Raw genomic sequence first — 23,265 nt, forward strand, 5'->3', positions numbered from 1 at the left:
ATGGCAAAATTGAAAAATGTATTTAAAAGGTATGAAACATTAAAACATCTACTTCAAGCCAGTTCCCAGGCAAGGCACATTTAGAAAAGGTTTTTATTCTTTCACGAAAACTTTCTGAAGTATCATAATTTAAAAACTAAACACAAGCCCTGGCTGGTTTGGCTCAGCTTGAGTGACAGCCCACAGACCAATGAGTAGCAGGTTCGACTCCAGTCAAGGGCAGGTATCTCGATTGTGGTTCATCCCTGGCCCTGGTCAGGTCGTGTGGGAGGCAACCAGTCGATATGTCTCTCTTACATCGATGTTTCTCTCCCTCCCTCCCACTCTATCTGATGATAAATAGAAAAATATCCTAGGGTGAGGATTAAAAAAATAATAAAAACTAAACACAGTCTTGACTATGCAAATTAACTTATCTAACTTATATCAAGTAACCACCTCCATATTTGATTCTCAAAATTATTTGACCTCAGGTTAATTAAATGACTCAGATTCAGAGCAATAGTTGGGTAAAATTTTTTTTTATTGGAAAACAAATATACAACTTGGAATGGATTTGAGGCAAATTGTGCCATAAGCAGATTTTCTTTAAGTGGCTAAACAAAGTTTAAAAAGCAAGTAACAATAAAAGAAAATGTTTCTGGTACAGGACCAGCAGTACAAAAAAATAGTGTACGAGTACCTGGATAATACACCCGTTTTGCATTAGTGCAACTTTTAAGTACATATTGTTGACTGTCCATAGTCCACGCAGAGTTACAACTCCACACTTCAACAACAACATGCTGACAGTTCCTAAAGAAAACTACTTAAAAAAGGCATAACCCAGATGTTCCCTCATTTGACCAACTCCATCTAAGTTTAGATGTGCAGAAGGGCTTAGATATATCCAGAGTAAGCCACATGCAACATGTTACTTGATCAATTTTCTAAAATAAGGTTTCAGGACAATGACAGTAAGATAAGGGAAGAAAACATGGAGGAATGAAGTCCTAATTACTATACATGCATATTTTTTTTGACAGTAGGGGGAACCTTTTACAGATAAGTTACAAACAAAGAAAAGGCAAATAAACAATTTTGTACAAGAAATTTAACACATTCTGTACAGTATCTTCACTTTGCTGTCATCATTTGTACAAACTCTGAAAAAGAAATAACACAAAAAAGTTGAGTCAGTCAATGGCAAAACACTGAAAAAACCAGCCATTTACTCAATCACCGAGCAATGTCTATTCCCTTTTCTTTCCTCAAAATTATTAAGTACTGAGGAAAGTTAGCTTACTGCCAAGGCTGGAACCTCATACACCAACATTATTAACAAACCCAATTCACGCTTTAGAGATAGCTGTTATAAATAAAAAGCATTCTTGCTTCGTTTAGTATTATAAATACTTTTGAATCTGAAGCACATATGTAAACAGTTTCATACTAAAGCTAAGTAAAGGAAGGGAATCCAATGAAGAAAAGAAAGTCACCTTAATTTCATTTTGAGGATCTTGAAATTAAAGTTTGAAGCTTTCAAATTATTCCACAAATGTTATACAAAAATTGCTTCAGTCCAACCAGCGTGGTTCAGTGATTGAGTGTCGACCCATGCACCAGAGGTCTCGGTTGGATTCCCAGTCAGGGCACATGCTGAGGTTATGGGCCAAATCCCCAGTGGGGGGCATGCAGGAGGCAACCAATCGATTATCTCTCTCATCAATGTTTCCATATCTTTCTCTCCCTCTCCCTTCCTCTCTCTCTAAAATCAATAAAGTGAAAAAAATTGTTTCAGCTGAGTTTACAGTGCTTCTAAAACTTTAATGTGCATATGAAATCACCCACCAAGAATCCTGTTAAAATCCAGATCCTAGGTATAGGGGTACGACCTGATAATAGTTCTAAAATGCTCTCAGGTAACAAGAATGTCATCTGGTCTGTACACACATTCTGAATAACAAAGTTAGAAAATACACAATTTTAACGTCTTCATGGGGGGTAAGGGAGTTACTATTTTGACCTATCAGATACCTAACAAAGTCAAAGTATAGACTGAGGTGGTGACAGTGAAAGACTTACCTTCATAGTTTACTTGACCATCACCATCAATATCTGCTTCCCTGATCATTTCATCAACCTCTTCATCTGTTAACTTCTCTCCAAGGTTTGTCATCACATGGCGAAGCTCTGCTGCACTAATATAGCCATTGCCATCCTAGGAAAAAGGAATTAAAATACTTAAGTAAAATCAGAGTTGGAATGAAAGTTTACTAAACTTTACATTAGGGAGAAAAACATACTTTAGAAATCCACACAAACTAAAGATAATCTATAAATAATTGACTTATAAATTAAGATATCCTATATTGAAATCACTATTTCTTAGTTTCAAAGTCAAGGGATACTTCCTTTGCTACCAGATTAATGCAATACAAGTTACTAGGAAATCTGAGCTTATACTGAATTGATATCTTCATTTCATCCTCAAATTAAAATTTAAGAAATTCAGCCCCTGAAAACCTACCTTATCAAACACACGGAATGCTTCTCGAATTTCTTCTTCACTGTCTGTATCTTTCATTTTTCTTGCCATCATTGTCAGAAATTCCGGGAAGTCGATTGTGCCATTACCTGAAATGGTTTGTTTAGTTGAAACATTACAATGAAATTTAAATGCCACTTTAATATCCCCTCCCCAAAACCCCAAATTAAAAAGACTTACCATCAGCATCCACTTCATTAATCATGTCCTGTAACTCTGCTTCTGTGGGATTCTGCCCAAGAGACCTCATTACAGTTCCCAATTCCTTTGTTGTTATAGTTCCATCACCATCCTTGTCAAATAGTGAAAAAGCTTCTTTGAATTCTGTTTGAGAGACCACAATCCAAATGTACAGGTTAATAATAAAGAAAAACCTCCTAAATGAAATGTATTACGATAAAACCTGAAATGGAATTTCGATTTCTGAAGGATTAGATGGGAAAGAATTGTGGTATTTCAAACACTTTTAGTTAATCATACCAGTATATGTTCATATTGCTCCACCAGGGAGTTTTTTTCATCTAAAATTATACAAGGAACTGCAATATCTAGACCATTATTATCCTGGCTTTAAAGAGGAAAAGAATCAAAACCCAAATGACCAGCTTCTCTATTTTCTGTTGAAGCTGCTCTGTGGAATGCAATTCAAAATTATAGATCTAACCGAAAAATAAAGATAACTAGTTCCAACTACATTTCCATAGAGCAAATAATTATACTACTTGCATTGTTTACAGTACTCCTCAAAAAGTAAAATTAAATCTATTTCATCACCTACTAAATTAAAAACAAAAAACTTTAAACTTCAGAACAATATGCCAATATGCTAGTTCCTTTTCTGGAAGACAGAAGAGAGACTCTCATCATCAAATAATCTATGCTGATGTTAGTTAACGGGATGATCAAGATATGAATGGCCAGTTTTAGCTATATTATTGAGAACAAAGATAATCTAATCTAGACCATTCTTTGGATCATATTAATCCCAAACTTGTAAGAGTGCAATATATTATTGCCTAAGATCTTTTAGATCTTCTAATAAAATTAGGTTGCTTTTATTTCACCACTAGATTACATGGAAAGCTGTTGGCTTACCATTTATTTTAGAGAAACTAAAGTAGAGATTAAATCTGGTAGTGCAATGTCATATAAACATGCTATAACAAAACCTAGTACTTTCCAAGTAAGACCCTATCAGCAAGCAAATACAAAAGTTCAAGGGGATATAAGCTCTCCCATTTGGAAATATATAGCTGATAATATGTTTAAGAAATGGTGTGCCTCCTCTTACAGCCCAATTAGTCTATTTATCCCGTCTATCTCTGCTTCAATTCATATACCTCCCAATTTCCTTGATCATAATCTCTTCTCTAGACTCAACCATTCTTCTACTGATTTTGCCACTAATTTATTTAATTATCTTTAAGTCTCTTAGCCTAAAACTAAACTCAACCCTTATATTTTCTTTTAAGCACCTGTCCTCTCTCCCCAAATTCTGGAAGGCACCACTACTCTTATCCATTTCTTCTCTATTAATCGACTATTATTGCTTCCAGCTCCAACTCACCAGCTGAAAATGCTAGGTTCACTAAGAGCAACCTAGGTGCCTAATCCAGCAAGTATGTTGTCAGTATGTGAAGCACAGAAACTCAAATCAGACTTTGGAACTCAACTGCCTGGGTTAAAAATCCCAGCGCTGCTACTTATTAGAAATGTAACCTCCAGCAAATTAAGTTACTAAATCTTTTTTCTGCTCAGCTTGCTCATTTTTGTTAAAAAGGGATAACTATATCTACACTTCCAAATTTTATGAACTTAGTCCTACATGTAAAATACTCAGAATTATGTCTGGCAAGTAAGTACTTAATAAATGTTAAGAAAAAAATTCTTATTTTCCCACAGTATCAAAAACTGTACTTTTTATATTAAAAAAAAAACCCTCAAACTTCTCTTGGCCTCCACAACAGTACTTTAATTTACATCCTACCTTACAATGCCAAAGGCTCTTGGCTCCTTGTCTCTTCAAAGTAGGTGTGACCAACTCTCTTATCCTTTCTTCTCTCCTTGGCCATTTTATCAGTGCCCACTTAGAACGAAATTTCATGTCTTGGTATATTCATCTCTCTCAATAACATATTACCCTTTATGTCTGACTCCCTACAGCAGTGGTTCTCAACCTGTGGGTCGTGACCCCTTTGGGGATCGAATGACCCTTTCACAGAGGTCGCCTAAGACATAACAGTAGCAAAATTACAGTTGTGAAGTAGCAACAAAAATAATTTTATGGTTGGGGGTCATGACAACATGAGGAACTGCATTAAAGGGTCCAGGCATTAGGACAGTTGAGAACCACTGCCCTACAGGATGGTCATCTCCCCTGGCTGACCTCAAGCAAAAATGAATTCTATACTCCCCAGCTACCCTAGGAACACAAATAAAAGCCCCTTACACTCTTTCCCCCTAAAATCTGTCAACAAATCCTACTGAACTCTATTTAAATACTACTGGATTCATTACAACCAATGATTTGGTTCATGGCCCCATCACCTTTTGCCTGGACAATTAAGAGTAGCCTGCTACCTGGGTTCTTTATTTTAAATTATCCACACAACTACTTTAATCCTATTTACCCCCCCCCTTTTTTAAATCCTCACTCGAGGACATTTTTGCATTTATCTTCAGATAGAGCAGGAGGGAGCGAGGGAGGAAGAAAGAGAAACATCGATGTAAGAGAGACATCATCGACTGGTTGCCAACCACATGACCCCAACCAGGGCCTGGGACGAACTGAACTGCAACCGAAGTATATGCCCTTAGCAGGAACCGAACCTGGGACTTTCTGGTCCGCGGGCCAACGCTCTAACCACTGAGCCAAACCAGCCAGAGCAATCCTATTTACCTTTTTGGATTACCATGTTACTTTCTTCTGCTTAAAAATCTTTGAATTGCTTAGTTTTAGATCAGATATCACTGACTAGTTGTTGTTTGCTACACTCAGTAGTTTTTACTTAACAGTTCCATTCCGTTTAAATATACTTGTTTTCAAAAGAATTCATCTGATACCAGAAGCTTAGTACCAAATTACTCATCGATGTTATGAAAATAGTACACAGTACTAATCTAGATCTAGTAACAAAAAATAGATCAACTAATCCCACAAATAGCAGAATTTGATTAAAACATTTCCATCTTAGGTTTCTTAAAACAAGATGTAGAAATAATGTCTAGAAATATGTCACCTAATAACTTAGGCTACAAGAAAATTAAAGTACTTAGAGAATTATATTCATTTACACTCCATTCTCTGCTGTAATACTTAGCTACATGCATCATTTAACACCACCATTATGTGCAAAATTCCAAAGTGTAACTAGCTATAATCATTTTATTATATGATTTAGCTTAAAGCCAAATTCTGGAAAACGCATGGTGTTAATTTATGTGTGTGTGTTCTAAGTTTCAATAGGTTTTAAAATCTAGTAATTCTTAAAATGTTTGCTGGAATGAGTGAAAAGCATAAAATAAAATTGTACCTATGCTATAATAATTTATTTGACGGATACAAGAAAGCAACAAATATAAATATTTTAAAGGTCAAGGTTTATTTCAAATTTCCAGTTGTATTTTTAAACTAAGGAGCCAGGCCCCGCCAGTGTGGCTCAGTGATGGAGCACTGACCCATGCACCAAGAAGTCGCCAGTTCAATTCCTCGTCAGGGCACATGCCCAGGTTGTGGGCCAAATCCCCAGTGGAGGGCATGCAGGAGGCGGCTAAATCTCTCTCTCCCTCTCCCTTCCTCTCTCTAAAATCAATAAAGAAAAATAAATAGCCAGAGATATCTGTAAAAATTTCTTGAAATAATAAACTCAAAAGTACAATGTAAATTCACCTGCCTGTACAGCTCACCACCTGTACTTCAGAACTAGAACAATCTTCATGCACCCAAGCATGTCATTCTAAACAGTAATTGCCAGAATAACTTCAAATATAAACCCAGGAGTCAAAACCTATATACACAAGAAAGCAGCAGGTCCTGAATATCACACACAGAACAACTTTCTTCAATACAACTAACTGATAGGACTTCTTCTAAATCCATTCTAGTTCTACCTACACTGAAACTTTCAGGAAAGTTATACTATTATTCAAGTTTTATTTGATCATTAGCAGTAACCTCAGGGCCCTTTTCTAATTACTTATATTACATAAATTTATAATTTTATTTATTAAAACGGGTTATCATGAAACAACTACAACAGAAGAAAAACTAAATGCCTGTTTACTGTTTATGTATTTAGAAAACCAATCCCTTTAAAAGTCACATATCAGACATTTGTTGGCACTATGTAGTTGCTGCTATAAACTAAGCACAGTTAATATTTTTCTATCAACTAAGTTTTATCCCTACACAGGACTTTGAAAATTCAATAAAGGTTTAGGCATAAATTTCTTTCAGAAAGAAAAATTCTTGTACTTTTTTTTCTATTAGTCCTCTAAATGGCAACTATTAATGACATCATGGCAGAGTCGAACAAAATTAACTTGTAATATCACACTAGACTGAAGTGGATTGCTCTTTAAGACCAGGTAATTAATGTAAACAATTTTAGTAACCACCTAAACAACAATCATGCCTTTTTTCCTAGACCAAGTTATTTGCTATTAGAATTTCTGAACAAATCTGAAGTAGTAGTGATTATCATTATAAAGATAAAAACAGCTTTAAAAGTACCTTAGTATTACATATATGTAGCTTGGTAACATTTCAACAAGTAGGTCCTAGACATTAGGATGTTACTGGTCACCAGTGATTACAATTCAACAAATAAAGCCTAAATACATGTTTACTTCAAATGCAGACATTGAAACATACCCAAATTTAGGAAGGGACTTTCAGAAGAGGCAGAATAATTTAGAATAGGGTAGATAGTGTTCTAGAACACTTCTCGTGTCACATTCCTCTTTGAAAATAAAATTTATTCGCTTCGAGAAACATGTACTCAGTCCTTACTCTGTGGGAGGAACGAAAATAAAAGAGGAAACAAAAAGGTCCCTGATCTCACAGGATTTCTTAGTAGCATAAAAGCTTTGGTTCTTCTAATCTAAAGGTTTACAAGTTTACTAAAGCCTGAGGTCAAGGAACATCTTTAAAAGCCTAGGAAAAGGCAGGAGAGGGAGAGAATCTGCAACAGATTTTCTTCTCACTCCCACTTGAAATTTAATTGTATGATGAAAGTCAACGAAATGACAAAAGTTTACCTTAAAGACAATGTTCCAATGAACTACAACTATTCTTGATAAAAATGCTGTATCAGTCATTAAAGACTTGTATTTCTCACAGACACCAACTTTTTAAAAAGAGGTGTGTGATGTTTGGGAAGGCAGTAATGAGCATCAACTCTGTGATGGGCACCTGGAGGAATACACTTTCTACCTTAAAGTGAATATTTTGTGCTGTGTACAGTAGGCACAACCACCTAACTAGGAATACCGAGAAATGAGAGGCAAAGAGGAAGGCCAGATGTATTAAGAGAATCTAAGTTTAAGACTAGAAATACCAGATAGCCCAGGGTCAGTTCCTGAAGGATATATTAAAAACTATTTCAGCCTGGCCTGTGTGGCTCGTGGTTGAGCATTGACCCAGGCATCAGGAGGTCGTCAATTCGATTCCTGGTCAGGGCACATGCCCAAGTTGTAGGCCTGATCTCTAGTGGGGGGCATGCATGCAGGAGGCAGCCAATCAGTGTTTTCTCATCATCACTGTTTCTACATCTCTCCCTCTCCCTTCGTCTCTCTCTCTCAAAAAAAAAAAAAAAAAATCAATAAAGAAAAAAATTTTTTCTTTAACTATTTCAGAATAATTTTTCATTTCCTTGGTACATGGCTGATACATTTAAAAATAGTATAAACAAATAAAGAAATCACATTTAGCCCGGCCGGTGTGACTTAGTGGTTAAGAATCGACCCATGCACCAAGAGGTCACTGGTTCAATTCCCAGTCAGGGCACATGCCCAGGCTGTAGGTCAAATCCCCAGTGGGGGGCGTGCAGGAGGCGGCCAATCAATGTTCTCTCTCATCGATGTTTCTATTTCTCTCTCCTCTCCCTTCCTCTCTTTCTCAAATCAATAAAGAAAAAATATTTTTTAAAAAAATTATATTTAAAGCTCTGGTTGATTACATGAACACACTCAATACATGCAATTTACTAACCCTAGAAAGCAAATACCAGGTTTAAATCAAATTTACAAAGTACAAATAAAATCTGCTTACATTTGGTCCTTAATGCTAATAGCTTTCTACTTTATATAGTGCTTTGAAATAATATTTGTGAATATTTGAGATTAATGATTTCTGGATCCTCCAAATTTGTGTTTATAGGGGGTATTTGGGGAAGGGCTTACTTACTTAAATGGGCTATACAGCTGAGTTGTATCTGGGTTTCTCAATTTTCTCTAGCATTAAAAAAATGCTTCAGTGTTTTTGAGTACTTCAAACTCCCTGTCTACCAGGAAAATTGTGGTAGTTAAAACTGCTTGATGCTTGTGTTAACAAAAGCCTCTAATTTAAGTAAAGGAATAGTTTGATATTGTATTAAACACACACACAAAACCTTTAGCAAGTTTCTAAAACATTTTAATGTTAACAAGACATCTCAAAATATAATAATAAAATCAAAAGTACTAATGTTTAATGGTATGGCATAAAGACATGACATCAGGTTTTATGTAACAATTTCACATACTTCTATAGCAAACCAAAGAAGACAAGATTTAAGAAGCTCATTTCAATAGCTGTCACTGCTTTGTAAGACAAAGTTATGTGTGTAAAACAAAATGCTAACCTTTGGATCTAGGTTTTTCATTGGATAAATGGTTAGTTATTCCCTGACTATACATACAATTCTAAGGTTAAAATATTAAACTGGGGTACTTTATACTTTAAACTGGGGTAAATTCAAGTTCATTTTCTGATTCTACATTTCAAGTGACCTATTATTACATGACTTGACCCTCTTGTAGAGACTGATTTGGAGTTGCCATGTTAAAAACTGCCCAGAATTCATTTTTTAAAGAAAGATAACCTTCAACAACTAAAGACCACCACAAGTCTCCAAAGTATATCCACATAGCCTGAAAACATGTCCTTAATTACATTAACCCCACATATCTTTCTCAGGCAAGTTTACCTTCTCACTTGCCAAAACAGGTTCAATTACTATACTACATTACACCCATTTATTAGCATGTACTACACATAGATCAAAATCAATTCTTTCATACAAGCATCTTTTTTTGAATTGGCTATTCAATTTATAATAAAACCCAATGGGTACAATCAGGCAAAGAGTTTCTCACCTGCAATCTGCTCTTCAGTCAGTTGGTCAGCCTACAAAGAAATCAAGAGATAGGTTAAGTGACTTAAGACTATGTAAATTAGCAGTTACAAAAATAAGTTTTAAAACTTTGAAGGTTCAGATGTACCATAAACTTCATTCATTCATTCATTCTACTTCTCTTCAGATAGAGTGGGAGGGAGACAGAAACACTGACATGATAGGGACACATCGACTGGTTGCCTCCTGCACAAACCTGACCAGGGTGGGGGACAAACCACAACTGAGGTATATGCCCTTGGCCAAAATTGAACCTGCGACTCATTGGTCTTCGGGCCGACACTCTACCACTGAGCCAAACCCGCCAGGGCCATAAACTTCATTAGTTCAACATTCCTTCGTACCAGAAACAAGCACACAGGGTGGGCAGAAAATACATACATCTGGTTTACCTTCAAAGCTAAGCTTTCTTGACCTGACCTCAAGTTTTTTTTTTTTTTTTTTTTTTACACTTTATTTTAAACCCCTTTCAAAAAATGGTACATCAGAGGAGTAAGCTCTCAGTTGAGTGTTACTGCCTTTACTGCCTTTAGTCTTCAAGCGCAAGGTCAAAGGTGGGAAATAACTCCACTGGGCAGCCCATACGGTCCAGCCCGGATCTGCAGGCGACCTCGTCCACGGTGAAAGACAGTGTGTAGCAGGCAAGGGTGCCTCTGTTTTGCTCTGCATCTGAGAGAAAGTGCTTGGGCTCCAGCAGAGGGAGGGCAGACTGGACTGGAGCTTTGTCGGGACACTCGGGATCTGGAGGGCGCTCAGAGCTTTGGCTGAGTGCAGCCACGCAGGACGGTGGCCACATTGCTCCTTCCCAGGGCTCTGAGGAGAGGCAGCAGCCCCTCCCTCGGAGCGACCTGACCTCAAGTTTAAAATAATGAAAATATTTCAGAATATGTTTGAAAGTATAAATTTTACACAAATTCTAAAAAAGCAAATCTGGCTTACTATAAAGTTTAATTGGAGTTATCATTCTAAATTAATGATAGAATCCAATAGAAACATTGTTTCCTTTTTCAAAGTTTGCATACCTAAACTTAAGCTCTTTTGGTAGACAGAAATCTCCACTGAACCAAAAATAATGCCCAAGGACTATATTCAAAAGTTCCCCTATAAATGGTTAAACACATCATTTGGACATGAAGTGATTTTTTTCAAACTTCAAAATTAAGCAAAACTCCCATTTATTATGATTAAAATTTACACTGTCTTGGATGGGGGCAGCATGAAAGCTACCGGTTTTTGGTATTCCTCACCTGCCAGGCAACTGCAGAACGCAGAATTCTGAACTACATTATTAGCAAATGTTAAATTCAGCCACCCATTTTCTCCACTTTTTAAATCCCAAAGTGAGTCTTTAGGACATGGTGATGTTAAAACTGTCTTACAAATGGGGAAGGAGGATCAGATTAAATTTCAGGGAGTGGGAGTACAAAATTAGTTAACTAGTACAGTCATGATTAAACACTAAGGTGTAAGACATATCCAATACCTCTAAGTTTGAAATTCAGAGCATCATAATATATAAATATATTTGCAAAAATATCAAGGCTCTTTGTTCTTCATGTGTCCTTTATCATTAGGCATTTCACTGCTTATCAGTATACATACCCATGAAGCAACTGCTTATGTGGTTCTGGAAGGCACTGACAAGAAATTGCCTCCTATTTAACTATATGGAGTCAAACATACTATGATTAATCCCTCCATTTTTTGGTATGAAAATAATAAAACACTGCCTGGTTTCCCTTTTCTTAAAAAAAAAAAAGTTTTTATTGATTGTTTAGAGAAAGGAAGGGTAAGAGAGATAGAAACATTGATCAGCTGCCTCCTGCCCCCCTCCTCCCCGCCCCGACCGAACCCGAATCCGGGGCATATTCCCTGACCAAGAATCCAACCAGGACTTCTCAGACTATGGGGAGACGCTCAAGCCACTGAGCCACTGAGCCACGCCAGCTGGGCATGGTTTCATTCTTTTTTAAATAAAAACACCCCTGGAAAGGATAACACAAAATGTGATGCACATTTTCTCTAGGAGACAGCATGAGAAAATTTGAGTAACAACAGTTTCTTTCCCTGTTCCATTTGACCTCAGTGCAATCAACTCATTTATATTAAAAAAAAAAAAAAAAAAAAAAAAAGTCAATAGTCCAATAACTTAAAATTGAAGAGCCAAGCCCAGCCAGTGTGCCTCAGTGGATTGAGCATCGCCCCATGGACTGAGAGGTCCTGGTTCGATTCCAGGTCAGGGCACATGCCCCGGTTGTGGGCTCAATCCCCAGTGCGGGGTGTGCAGGAGGCAGCCAATCAATGTTCTCTCTCATTACTGAATTGTTTACTTTGTTAGAGGGTATAGAGGATTTACTTCTAGTTTTATTTCAGTTTGCAGGATTTCTACCATTTCTGAAGGAAGAAAGGCAACAGAGTACAGTGCAGGAAAAAGCATACTGTGTTTTGAGTCATCACGGGGCTAATATCCCAGCTGTGCAACTTAACAGCTGTGTGACCTTGGACATGTTATTCAACCACGCATAGTCAACTTCATTTGTAACACAATAATACCTACCTTACACAGGGTTATTGTGCAGAGTAAATTAGAAGCTATTGTAAAGGGCTAGCACAAAGAGGTCAGTGACAATTACTTATATAAATCAACTAATCAAAGAACCTACAATGTTAACTATCAACCTAACTAGTTCAACTTCCACACAGAAGGTAAACTCGCATGGCATTACCAAGCCCTTTATAGCAAACCTACCATGTCCCATGTTAACATTAAGCTGAGAAAATATATTTCCATAAACTGAAATCACCAGTTGCAGTCCAGGGACAGATATGAAAGGTAAAATCAGGTTAGGACTAAAAACGTAAGCTCATTATGGGTAAGGCATTGCAGCATGTGTGAAAACTGCAGAATTGATCGGGCTTTGTGCAGAAAGGGAGACACTGGATTTTTCTCCAAACATGGTGGGGGAAGATTTTGGGAAAGTTGAAAGCTCATGTATATGAAAGCTGAGAAGGCCTTAGGAAACAAGGATGTTAACTATAAAAGAAAACAAAAAATTTTTAATTCTGCTTGCAAAATCCAATTTTAACGGTCCCATGCCATCTTGTCCAGCTCCCTACCTCCAGGCGAACATAATCTTAGAAAAAGATCACAAATGAGCTTCAAGGAAAAAACTAACCACATGGGAGCCTAAGGTACTCACATATTCTAAAAGCACTGCATGGTTTTTGCATGGAGTGTTTCAAGAAACTTAGAGAAGTTTTTCATATTTACTATTAATCCGGAGTTCAAGGTTTCAGATTAAAGCCTACTAAAAGCAGAAGAGCCTGGCCGGTGTGGGTGTGGCTCACTGGTTGAGCGTCGACCCATGCACCAAGAGGTCATTCCCAGTCAGGGCACATGCCCAGGCTGTGGGCCCAATCCCCAGTGGGGGGCATACTGAAGGTGGCCAATCGATTTTCTCTCTCATCGATGTTTCTAGCTCTCTATCCTTCTCCCTTCCTCCCTCTCTAAAATCAATGAAGAAAAAAAATTGTTTTTAAATAGCAGAACACAACATTCCCTACCACTCAAATTTGTAAGCCTGTCCCAACTACATTGAATAAATTAGTTCTTATTTCTGTCTATGGAGAGTGACATTTTCTTACTAAGAACTAGAAGAAGTATACTTTTGGGAAAACTCAAGCTCATTAACATGTATGTTTATCTCAGTAAAGTGAAGAATAATTCACTAGAGAGCTGACTACTTCTTACACCCTTTATTTCTACACTTCATACAATTCTTCCTACTGCTCTTGTCATGCCAGAGAAAGCTTCCACGTATTAGTATATACTCTGGTTAAAACCACAGGTTATTTGTCAACACTAAGAAACACTAATCTAGCCCTGGCCGGTTTGGCTCAGCGGTTAGAGCATCGGCCTGCGGTCCAGAGAGACCCGGGTTCAGTTCCCGCTAAGGACACGTACCTCGGTTGCAGTTTGTCCCCGGCCCTGGTTGGTTGTGTGGGTGGCGACCACTCGATGTGTCCCCTTCACATCGATGTTTCTCTCTCTCTCTTCCTCTCTCTCCCTCCCACTCTACCTGAACAAAAAATGGAAAAATGTCCTCGGGTGAGGATGATTAAAAAAAAAATTAAAAAAAAAAAAAACACTAATCTAGACGATGTGTGACCTGAAGTGAATACACTATGTACCTATTAAGTATTTCCTAAATGGCAGTCAAAAGTAGGTATATGGAGCCTGGCCCATGTGGCTCAGTGTCCACCCATGCCCAACAGTCGATTCCTGGTCAGGGCACATACGCAGGTTGTGGGCCAAATCCCCAGTGGGGAGCATGCAGGAGGTGGCCAATCGATGTTCTCTCTCTCATCGGTGTTTCTCTCTCTCCCTCTCCCTAAATCAATAAAGAAAAAAAAAAAAGAGCAGGTATAGACACTCTTGGAGCTCATCTAGTGAAAGGTATCACACAAATGACCCAAAACTCTTTTCTCAGTAAATGGATGAGTCCATAGGCTTGAAATGGAATACAAACTCTATCCATTCATTCATTCCTATTTCTTCCAAGTGCTACTTAGATACAACATAGGCTTCCTAAGTAAAAATTTCCTACAATTTCAGAAACCAAGGTATTTATTTTACCTATATCAAAAGCAGTCTCTAAATTAGCTCAGTAATCTTATCAGTAGTACTGATAGAACAGTACTTACTATATATAATGTCTTGGACTAAAAAAAAAAAAACAAAAAAAACCCAACAAATTACTTTATGAAAATTAGGACCTTTACCAAAGGTCTAATTTGATCATTCTAGCTGAATCTAGAATTTCCTGTATTTTAATAGTCATAGTGAATTTCCTCTAACAGAAACACATACACAGCTCCTTGCAGTTTGATGGAATGATTATTTATTCAGACAAGTGACAAAATTGTCTACCTCTTCATATCTTTTATTTATCTAACCACCCCAGGCCTCCAGTCTTCTTAAAGCAATCCCCCTTTAGAAGAGCATTATCTACATGTAAGCCCAAGAGTTAGTTATGTGAGCAATCTTAATTCCACTTTCACATACTTTTTTTTTTATTCTTTAACTTGATAGAGCTCTTATTTTAAATCTCCAAGTCTTATAATTATTAAGTTACCTGAGGACAATTGCCAAATTAAATAATTAATGATGATGATCAATTTAACAAACCCAAAACACCCAAAGCACCAACCATGCAAACAGTAACTACAAATGCTTATAACTGGGGCAAAGAACCACAAAAGCATAGATAAACTCTACCCATCACCAAGAAAAAACAAAACCCTATTCTAGTTTTTGATTCAATTAAACTGAAAACAAAACAAAAAAATAAACCTTACCCTTCATTTAAAAATTTACCTCACAATTTAGAGTTTTTATTACCTGCCTATAATCTCACACTACTTTACCTAAAAGGGTGATAAGTTCAACCAGCAAATAGAAATGCAGAATAACTTAAAAATATCAAATATGGAACGAGTGCATCAAACTTAAATGAACACCAGTTTTAACCAAGATGAAGTCCTCTCCCCACACCCATAAAGGCTGGAGGTTTCACTTGGCAAGGGTTTCCAACTCTTGTTTAAGATGTCACCTTGCCTCCTGGACACACCCATCGCCGTAATTACTTGGCAGAAGTAACCACGAAGTAAGTATTGCAAATTACCGCCCTCATTAGATTTTTTTTTTTTTAAACAGGAAAGAATCCAAGTTCTGGTCTCAAATGACAGGAAAACGCTTTTTAAAATTCCCTACCCCCAAAATACTCTTCTACCACACTACAGAATTTGACAACCAATGTTGTAAAAATGAATTGAATTGTACGTTAAGATGATCTGGCCACTTCTGTACGGAAATACAAGTGATTTCCAAGAGGACGGGAGCGGGGGCAATACTGTGCGTGGTCGTGGTTCCTTGACATTATGAGTGCACGTGATTACTCAAAAATAGGATATATTCAGTAGCCCTGGACGAAAGCATCCGTCCAGTTGTTACATGAGAGTAAGACTGGCTTTCACAACAGTCACCCCGGAGCCTGCTTTCCCAAGGTGGTAGGTAGGAAACGCCTTTCAGACCCTAACCGGAGCCGACGGCTTCCTAACAAGACGCGTACTGCGGGAGCGCGCCTGACTTCACTGATACAAAGATCATTTCTTCCAACGACATAGCCGCTCAAAATATGTGTGTGTGTGTCTGTGTGTATTTTTTTAATGTCCAGTCTAGATGATGGAAAAAGGCCCCAGAACCCAGATGGAAAAAAATCGGCGGTCCCCGGCTTCCTTCTCGCCACAGGGGGGAGGGGAAGCTCGCGAGGCCACCCTCCCCCACCCAGCCCCAATTGGCCAGTCCCGCAGCTCCGGGCCGCCGGGACCTCCGCAGCCCTGCAGGTGCCAGCGCAGCAGCTGGGGCGCGAGCCGAGCGGGCGGCGGCTCCAGCCCCGCGCCCGCCGCCCCGCCCCCCGGCCGCTCCCCGCGCGCGCGGGCTCAGCCCCCACAGCGTGCCGCACCCGCTCGCGCGTCCTCCTGCCCCCTCCCCCGGCACGCGGAGGCTGCGGGCTAACGGCGGCGTCGGCGCTCGCCCGGGTCTCGCGCGCTCCCTCCCGCCTCGTCGGCGCATGGCGGCCACAAGCGGACAAAGGCGCTTCCTGGCGCCCGTACTAACCGTCCGTTGGGCTTTTGAATCCGGCCCCGAGGCTGACCTTTCGAGATGCCCGACCCAAGGCTTTGGCGCCCCCGCTCCCCACGCCCTTCCACTCGCTCGCCTCCCTCAGGTGCTGGGCTGTCCCACACCCCGGATCCATCCTCACCCGGCCAAGCCCCTAGGCGCTTGCGGCCTCCGGGACAGGGCACCTGGCCCCCAAGACCCTAGGGGACACCTCCCTGAGGAGAATGGGGGTGGGGGACACCTGCGACACAACCGCCGCGGGCGCCCCCCGCCTCTTTCGCGCCCCCCTGCTGGCGAAGACCACTCCCGGAGGTTTTAAGGGAGGCAAGTTCCCTTTCTTTAGTCAGTCCGCTTCAGCCTCTTTCCCCCACAGGCCAAGCGCCGGCAGCTTTGCGACGCACTCACCATGCTGCAAGTGCTACCGGTCTCCGAGACGCTACCACACAACCACTCAGCTCGCTCGCTCCACTCGGACTAATTCTCCTCCTCCGCCCCCAGCGCCTCATAAACACCTCCCTCCGCCAGATCCCTCCGCCGCACGCCAGATAACGGAACACCACAAACGAGTCCCGGCCACCCCTCCCCCCTCAAGCTCTTCTCGAGACCCCTTTATCATTCAGAGTTATTTGGTCGATGATGCAAGGGACAAAGGAAAGTGGACAAACGGATGACGTAAGTGGGTTTCATTCCCCGATGAGCCGTTTAATGCCTGTGGAGAGGCGCCTGCGGGGCGCTACTTTGCGGCGCGGAGGAGCATTGTCGTGGTGACGTGTTTCGATATTCGTTGAGCCGGCCTCTGATTGGCTGGTTTGTACCTGCAATGCGTCACTCGGGCTCGCAGCGGCCGCCGCCGGGACTTGGTGCGGATTCTGCCGTTGCCTCTGAGGCCGCGCTGTCCTGGCAACTGCAGCAGGCGGCGGAGTCGCTTGCCCTGCGCTTGTCTGAGGAGCGCCGTCCTCCACCCATCCTTCCCTGCCACACTCACACAGTTTGCCGCCCGCTGCGTAGCTTTAGACGCCTGAAGTCGATGTAGAAAGAAGCTGGAAGACCGCAGGAAACCCGTACCCCGCGCTCAGCTTCGTATTTCAGCCTCGTGAAAGACACACATTTTACATTTCGCTCCCACACAAAACCCATGAAAATCGGGGTGAGGGCAAATGCAGCGGCTCAGTAGACTAATCTGTAAAGGTCTGCCGTGAATACTCCCCTTCAACATCCTTGCCGGGGGTGATTTACCAGAGGGAAAAGTCAAAACCCACAGTGGCGGAGATTGCGGGATAGTCACTCCCAACAGCCCCCTGACATTGTGGAATCATTGGGTTCTGGTTGGGAGTCGGACCTGAGTGTGAATTTTTGTTAACCACTTCCTTAGAATATGACTTCGGATGAGTTACTTAATTTTTAGCCTCATTTGTAAAATGGGGTTGAATACGTATCTCAAAAGATTATTGTGAGCATTAGAATTATTTAAAGATTAGAGGTAATGTAAAATGCTGACGCACCTGGCACAGGGTAGGCACCAAACAAGGGGTCACTATAATATACTTTCCCTTCATAACAAATTTGCCCTTTGGGATCTCTCTCGGATTTAATGCCTCAGATTTAAACGGACATTTTAAAAACCACATAAAAGTTAGCTCCTTGAAACGGGAACCCTCGTTTGTGCGCTGTTGGTGGGAGTGTAAAATGGTTTCAGCCACTGTGGAAAACAGTGTGGCAGGTCCTTTAAAAATTAAAAGAATTACCACATTGATCCAGCAATTCCACTTACAGGTATATAGGTATATACTTTCAAGAACTGAAAGCAGAATCTTGAAAAGATATTAGTACATTCATAATTATGGCAGCATTAGATAGCTAAAATGTGGAAGCAACCCAAATTTCCATCAATGGATAAATGGGTTGGGAAAATATGGTTACAGTGGAATATTATTCAGCCTTACAAATGGAGGAAATTTTACAACATTCTACAACATGGACATTATGCTAAGTGAAATAAGCCAGTCACAAAAAGAACAAATACTGTATGATTCCATTTACATGAGATATTTAGAATCGTCAAAATCACAGAGACAGAAAGTAGAAGGGTGGTTGCTAGGGGCTGTGGCTATGGGAAATCGGGAGGCATTTTTTAATGGGTATAGAGTTTCAGTTTTACAAGATGCAAAGAGTTATGGGATGAATGGTGGTGATAGTTCACAACATTATGGATGTATTTAATGCCACTGAACTTCAGAATGATTAAGATGGTAAATTTTGTGTGTATTTTATCACACAATTTGTAAAAAATTAGCTCTTTGGTCCCACCCAAAATAAGCAAGGGTGTCCATAACCTGGAATATTAAGCAAGCAGATAGTGAACACCTACTTTGTGAACTTGAATTTAATATAATGTAATTGTTACCATAGATTGGACTTACAAGGCACAGAGGAGAGAAACTTAGCTTACCACAGAGGTTCCAAAAAGAATTCCTAAAGATGGCTCCTAAATTAAGTCTGACATAAATGGGTAAGAAAAACTGGGAAGGTGGAGAGGAAAAGGGAAACAAATTCTAAATGAAAGAAAAGAACAAAGCAAAGGCCCAGAAGCATGCAATTGCATGGCCCAGTGTAGGAGCTGGCAATGTAGGCATTACTAGAGCCAGCTGAGCATGGGAGAGGGTACTGGGAAGTTAGAAAGGAACTATGATTTTAATGCCCAAACTGCAGGAACTGCACAGAACATGCAGAACATAGGCAAGTAATACAGTCTTTCCAAGTTTCACTTTCCACAAACATTTCTGTAAATATGAATAATAACATGATACAGAAGGTGGTTCCGAGGACTGACATGGAAATATGCATAGAACATGGGGTAGGACTGAGCTTCCTGGCACAAAGTGGGGACTTGCCCCTTCCTGCTTCACTGTCTGCTCCATCAGTGCCAAGGTAGAACCACTATCTAGAAAAAATAATCTTAGGCCACATCACAGCCTTAGAATTTCCCAGTAAAAAGCACAGGCATGTGGACCTTTTAAACCTAATGAACAGTATTTTTATCAAGCCAAGGTGAAATCGTTTCTTCTGAGAAGAAGGTTCCCTCCAGAGCATCTTCCTGTCCAGCAAGACCAAGACTTTGTCTAGTGGCTATCTGCACCCATTTGTTAAGTTTCAGTAGAATTCAATCTCTTTTACCCAAGTAAGACCTTTCCAAATGCTTTCAAAAGTATTTCCTTTACTAGACCAGAAATGGATTTTCTTTCTGTCAATCATGCTAATCAGACATAAAATGAGTGCTTTTTAAATTAGTATTGGCAACCCTGTGACCTCCCTTCCAGATGAATGACTGTTCAATGAAAACTCAGGGCCCTGTGCTTTTATTGTCCTTGCTAATGTGGTGATGTAATGATGTCATGGGGGAAAGGGGCAGGGGGAAATTAATTAACTTTATCCCACAAATGAAATATCATTAAGAATGTTATTTAAAAGTGGGTACCTCTGATTCAGAATCTGAGCTGAAAACAGAGCCCTTAGGCCCCATTACATACTCTACATTCCTGTAGCTCCCAAGTCTATACAAGGTATTACTCAGAAATTTGTCTCTGATTCTTCCTCAGATGGAAGAGCCATCAACAATATTTTCCTTTAGCTTAGTCACTAAAAATATTCCCTCTTTACACATTACCTTATCAGTAGCCAGTGATTTTACATATGAAAATTTTGATGAAGAGAAATTGAATGACAAAATAAATAATCACCTCCTCTAGAAAATGAATTTTTTTAAAGAACTGATATTTAACATAACGAGCAGAAGCTTAAGTCTAATAAAGCGGTGCATGCTTAGAGATGTAAGTATTGACTAGAGGAGCTTTTAAACAGATTTTGGTAAACAGATTTTTCATTGGTAATGAAAAATGCCTGTTAAAGATAATACAGAAAACTTCTTCCTGGTTTCTTGGGTTGAATTTCAGTATGGCCTATCTTGCAGAATCGTCCTTGCTTACCTCTCTAAGAAGAGAAAGAAAATGAGAAAAAATAAAGTCAAGACTTACACTTAAAGCCATTGTGGTTTATGCGTATTTGAGACTGTTCCAAGTCAATTTATTTATAGGCCATTTGTCTTCCACAAGATGACACACAGTGCAGCCTGACTTTGGCAGTTGCCAGCTGAGAAGTCAAGTTGGTGACAACCACTACACCAAGGCATAGGAGGTAGCTGGTTGTATTTCTGTTTTTCTGTTTTCCCCTCCTAACCAGTGAGATCTTACAGCTTTCTACCTTTGTCTGTCTTTGGGAAATGAGAATGCACTGACTCTCCAGGCCTCAGTTTCTCAATTTGAAGAACAGAGATAACACAAGTCCCATCCTTTGACACTTCTCATAACTTTTCTCCTCCAGCCAGTTGTACTAATGAGCAAGAGCAGAGGACAATCACAGTAGCATTCTTGATTGGAAGGTCTGTGTGATTCTCAACAGGTGAAAGAATTAAACTCTAAATGCCCTAAGGCTTCAGCAGCATTTCACCAGCTTCTCGCTGTGCATCTAGAATGGTGCTTGTTATGTGCCAACTTGTAGAGAATTGAGAAAATAATACTCAAATCATTTTCTTGTTCTTTGGTTTAGACAAGGAGTCCAGAATGAGGAATTTAAGCTGTCCTGTTCCAGGATTGTGGGGCAAAAAAGAGCCAGGACAGGAATTCAACCAGGTCATGAAAATGTCTTTCCACAGCATCCTCCGTTCAATGAGGAGTGAATCATGCAGGGAAAAAACTGAATCCTCAAGACATCTTGAATGGGGTTATGGTCATATAGACACAGGAACAGTTGAGGATCATTAACTTTGATATTGACACTCTGCCATTCATTCATTTGCTCATTCAAAAAAAAAAATTGAGATGTCGATTTAGGGTGACCATTTATCTAGATTTGCCTAAGACTGGGAGATTTCCTGGAACAAGACTTTCAGTGTTAAAATCAGACAGTCACAGGCAAACCAGGCTTACCCTAAAAACAGTGACTATTCATTTAATAAATATGTGCTTTAAGAATGAGCACAGGAGACCATGGGAACATATAGAAGGGCAACATAACCGGCAAGAGGAAGACTTCCTAGACAATGTGATCCATAAGAATTTGAGTAGAGGTGGAGAAAGGGGGAGACGTGAAGATGCATAAAGGAACAGAGACATCCTTACCACTTTCATCATCAACATCATCATCACCACAATTCACAACCACTGGTTATTGGGTGTTTAACATGGGCCAGGCACTGTGCTGATCATTTTACATACATTGTCCACATTGTTGACCATTCCATTCCTCTTGAAACATTCTTCTTGCTTGGCTTCTGAAACTCCCCATTTGCTAGTATTTCTCCTACCTCTGTGGCAGTTTTTTTTTTTTTTTTCTTAATCCTCACCCGAGGATATTTTTCCATTTATCTTCAGATAGAGTGGGGGTGGGGTGGGGTGGAGAGAGAGAGAGAGAAACATCAATGTGAGAGAGACACATCGACTGGTTGCCTCCTGTATGACCCCGACCAGGGCCAAGGACTGAACCACAACCTACATATGTGCCCTTGACCAGAATCAAACCCTCGACTCTGGTCTGAGGGCCGATGTTCAAACCACTGAGCCAAACTGGCCCGAGCTCTGGCAGTTTTTTTTATTTTGTTTTGTTTTGTTTTGTTTTGGCAGGCTCTTTAACTGGCTGGCTCCTTTACCTCTTGCTTAAAATATAGTGTGCCTCCGGGTTTAAGCCGTGGCTCTCTTCTCTTGTGACTTTCAACATCTGCCCTGGGCACTCTCCCCATTCCCACAGCATTAGCTCTGTGCTAATTGACTTCCAAATATGGATGGCCAGATGTATAGTCTCTCCTAAACTCCTGATCAGTATGCTTAGCTGCTCAGGCCAACCCTAACATTGTGGGTTAAGAGCACAAAACAGAGGCTTACATTGCATATATTAAATGTTTTAAAGTTATAAATCAAGCTAACAAACAAATCAAATACATTCTATCTTCCTACCTAGACAAACTTTCATAACAACTTAGAAGGTCATGGTCAATTTTAGAACTTTGAATTTCCACACCAGATAGATCATGGAAGTGTAAGGAAGCCATCCTCTCACCCACAGCCCACCCATTTCTTTTCTCACCCCCAGCTCCGTCCACACTGCGAGAGGCCCCACATTCACATGTGTAGACACTAGTCTTCATAACCTAGCTTCATCAGCAGCCCCACAAATAACTGACTCTCAACCATCCCTAAAGGCCTGCACCTAAGGATGTGTACCCTAGAGATATGGTCTGGCCTCTAGAGAATGGATCTGAGGAAGAAGTCTAATACAGGCCCTGGAAGCAGAATTGGTGCTGTTAGAGCAAGGAATTAGATGATTCTGGGGACCTAGAGTCGTCTTGAGTAGGAGGGAGTATGGAATCTGGGCAAGGAGGTCTCCTTGGTCCTTTGTGGAGGGGTGCATCTGGAGGAAGGCCAGAGCAAGGCCCTCTAAAGTGAAGTTAGGGCAGGGTCCTCTCTTGCAGTCCTGAAAATGTCTACTGGCAACTACTGCTGGAGGCCCCAGGTCCTGAAACATCACATCCAAAACTGAACCCATCATCCTTTCACCCAGACCTGCTTTCTTCTATTCTGATCTCACTGAAAAGTGCCTCCCTCTATCCTGTC

At 40.1% G+C, this 23,265-nt stretch overlaps 1 protein-coding gene across 1 annotated transcript; it reads right to left on the reverse strand.

Annotated features, from left to right (window-relative positions):
• Positions 1 to 505: 505 nt before the first annotated feature.
• Positions 506 to 17,096, reverse strand: CALM2 (calmodulin 2). The gene is made up of 6 exons (XM_036262288.1): positions 17,009 to 17,096; positions 9,884 to 9,914; positions 2,708 to 2,851; positions 2,510 to 2,616; positions 2,065 to 2,200; positions 506 to 1,145 (listed from the first exon to the last, which is right to left on the reverse strand). The coding sequence occupies exons 1-6, from the start codon at positions 17,009 to 17,011 to the stop codon at positions 1,117 to 1,119; spliced, it is 450 nt and encodes a 149-aa protein (XP_036118181.1). The 5' UTR covers positions 17,012 to 17,096; the 3' UTR covers positions 506 to 1,116.
• Between the last annotated feature and the right edge of the window lie 6,169 nt (positions 17,097 to 23,265).

Source organism: Molossus molossus, unplaced genomic scaffold (genome assembly GCF_014108415.1).
Source record: "Molossus molossus isolate mMolMol1 unplaced genomic scaffold, mMolMol1.p scaffold_m16_p_15, whole genome shotgun sequence".
NCBI classification, from domain to species: Eukaryota; Metazoa; Chordata; class Mammalia; order Chiroptera; family Molossidae; genus Molossus; species Molossus molossus.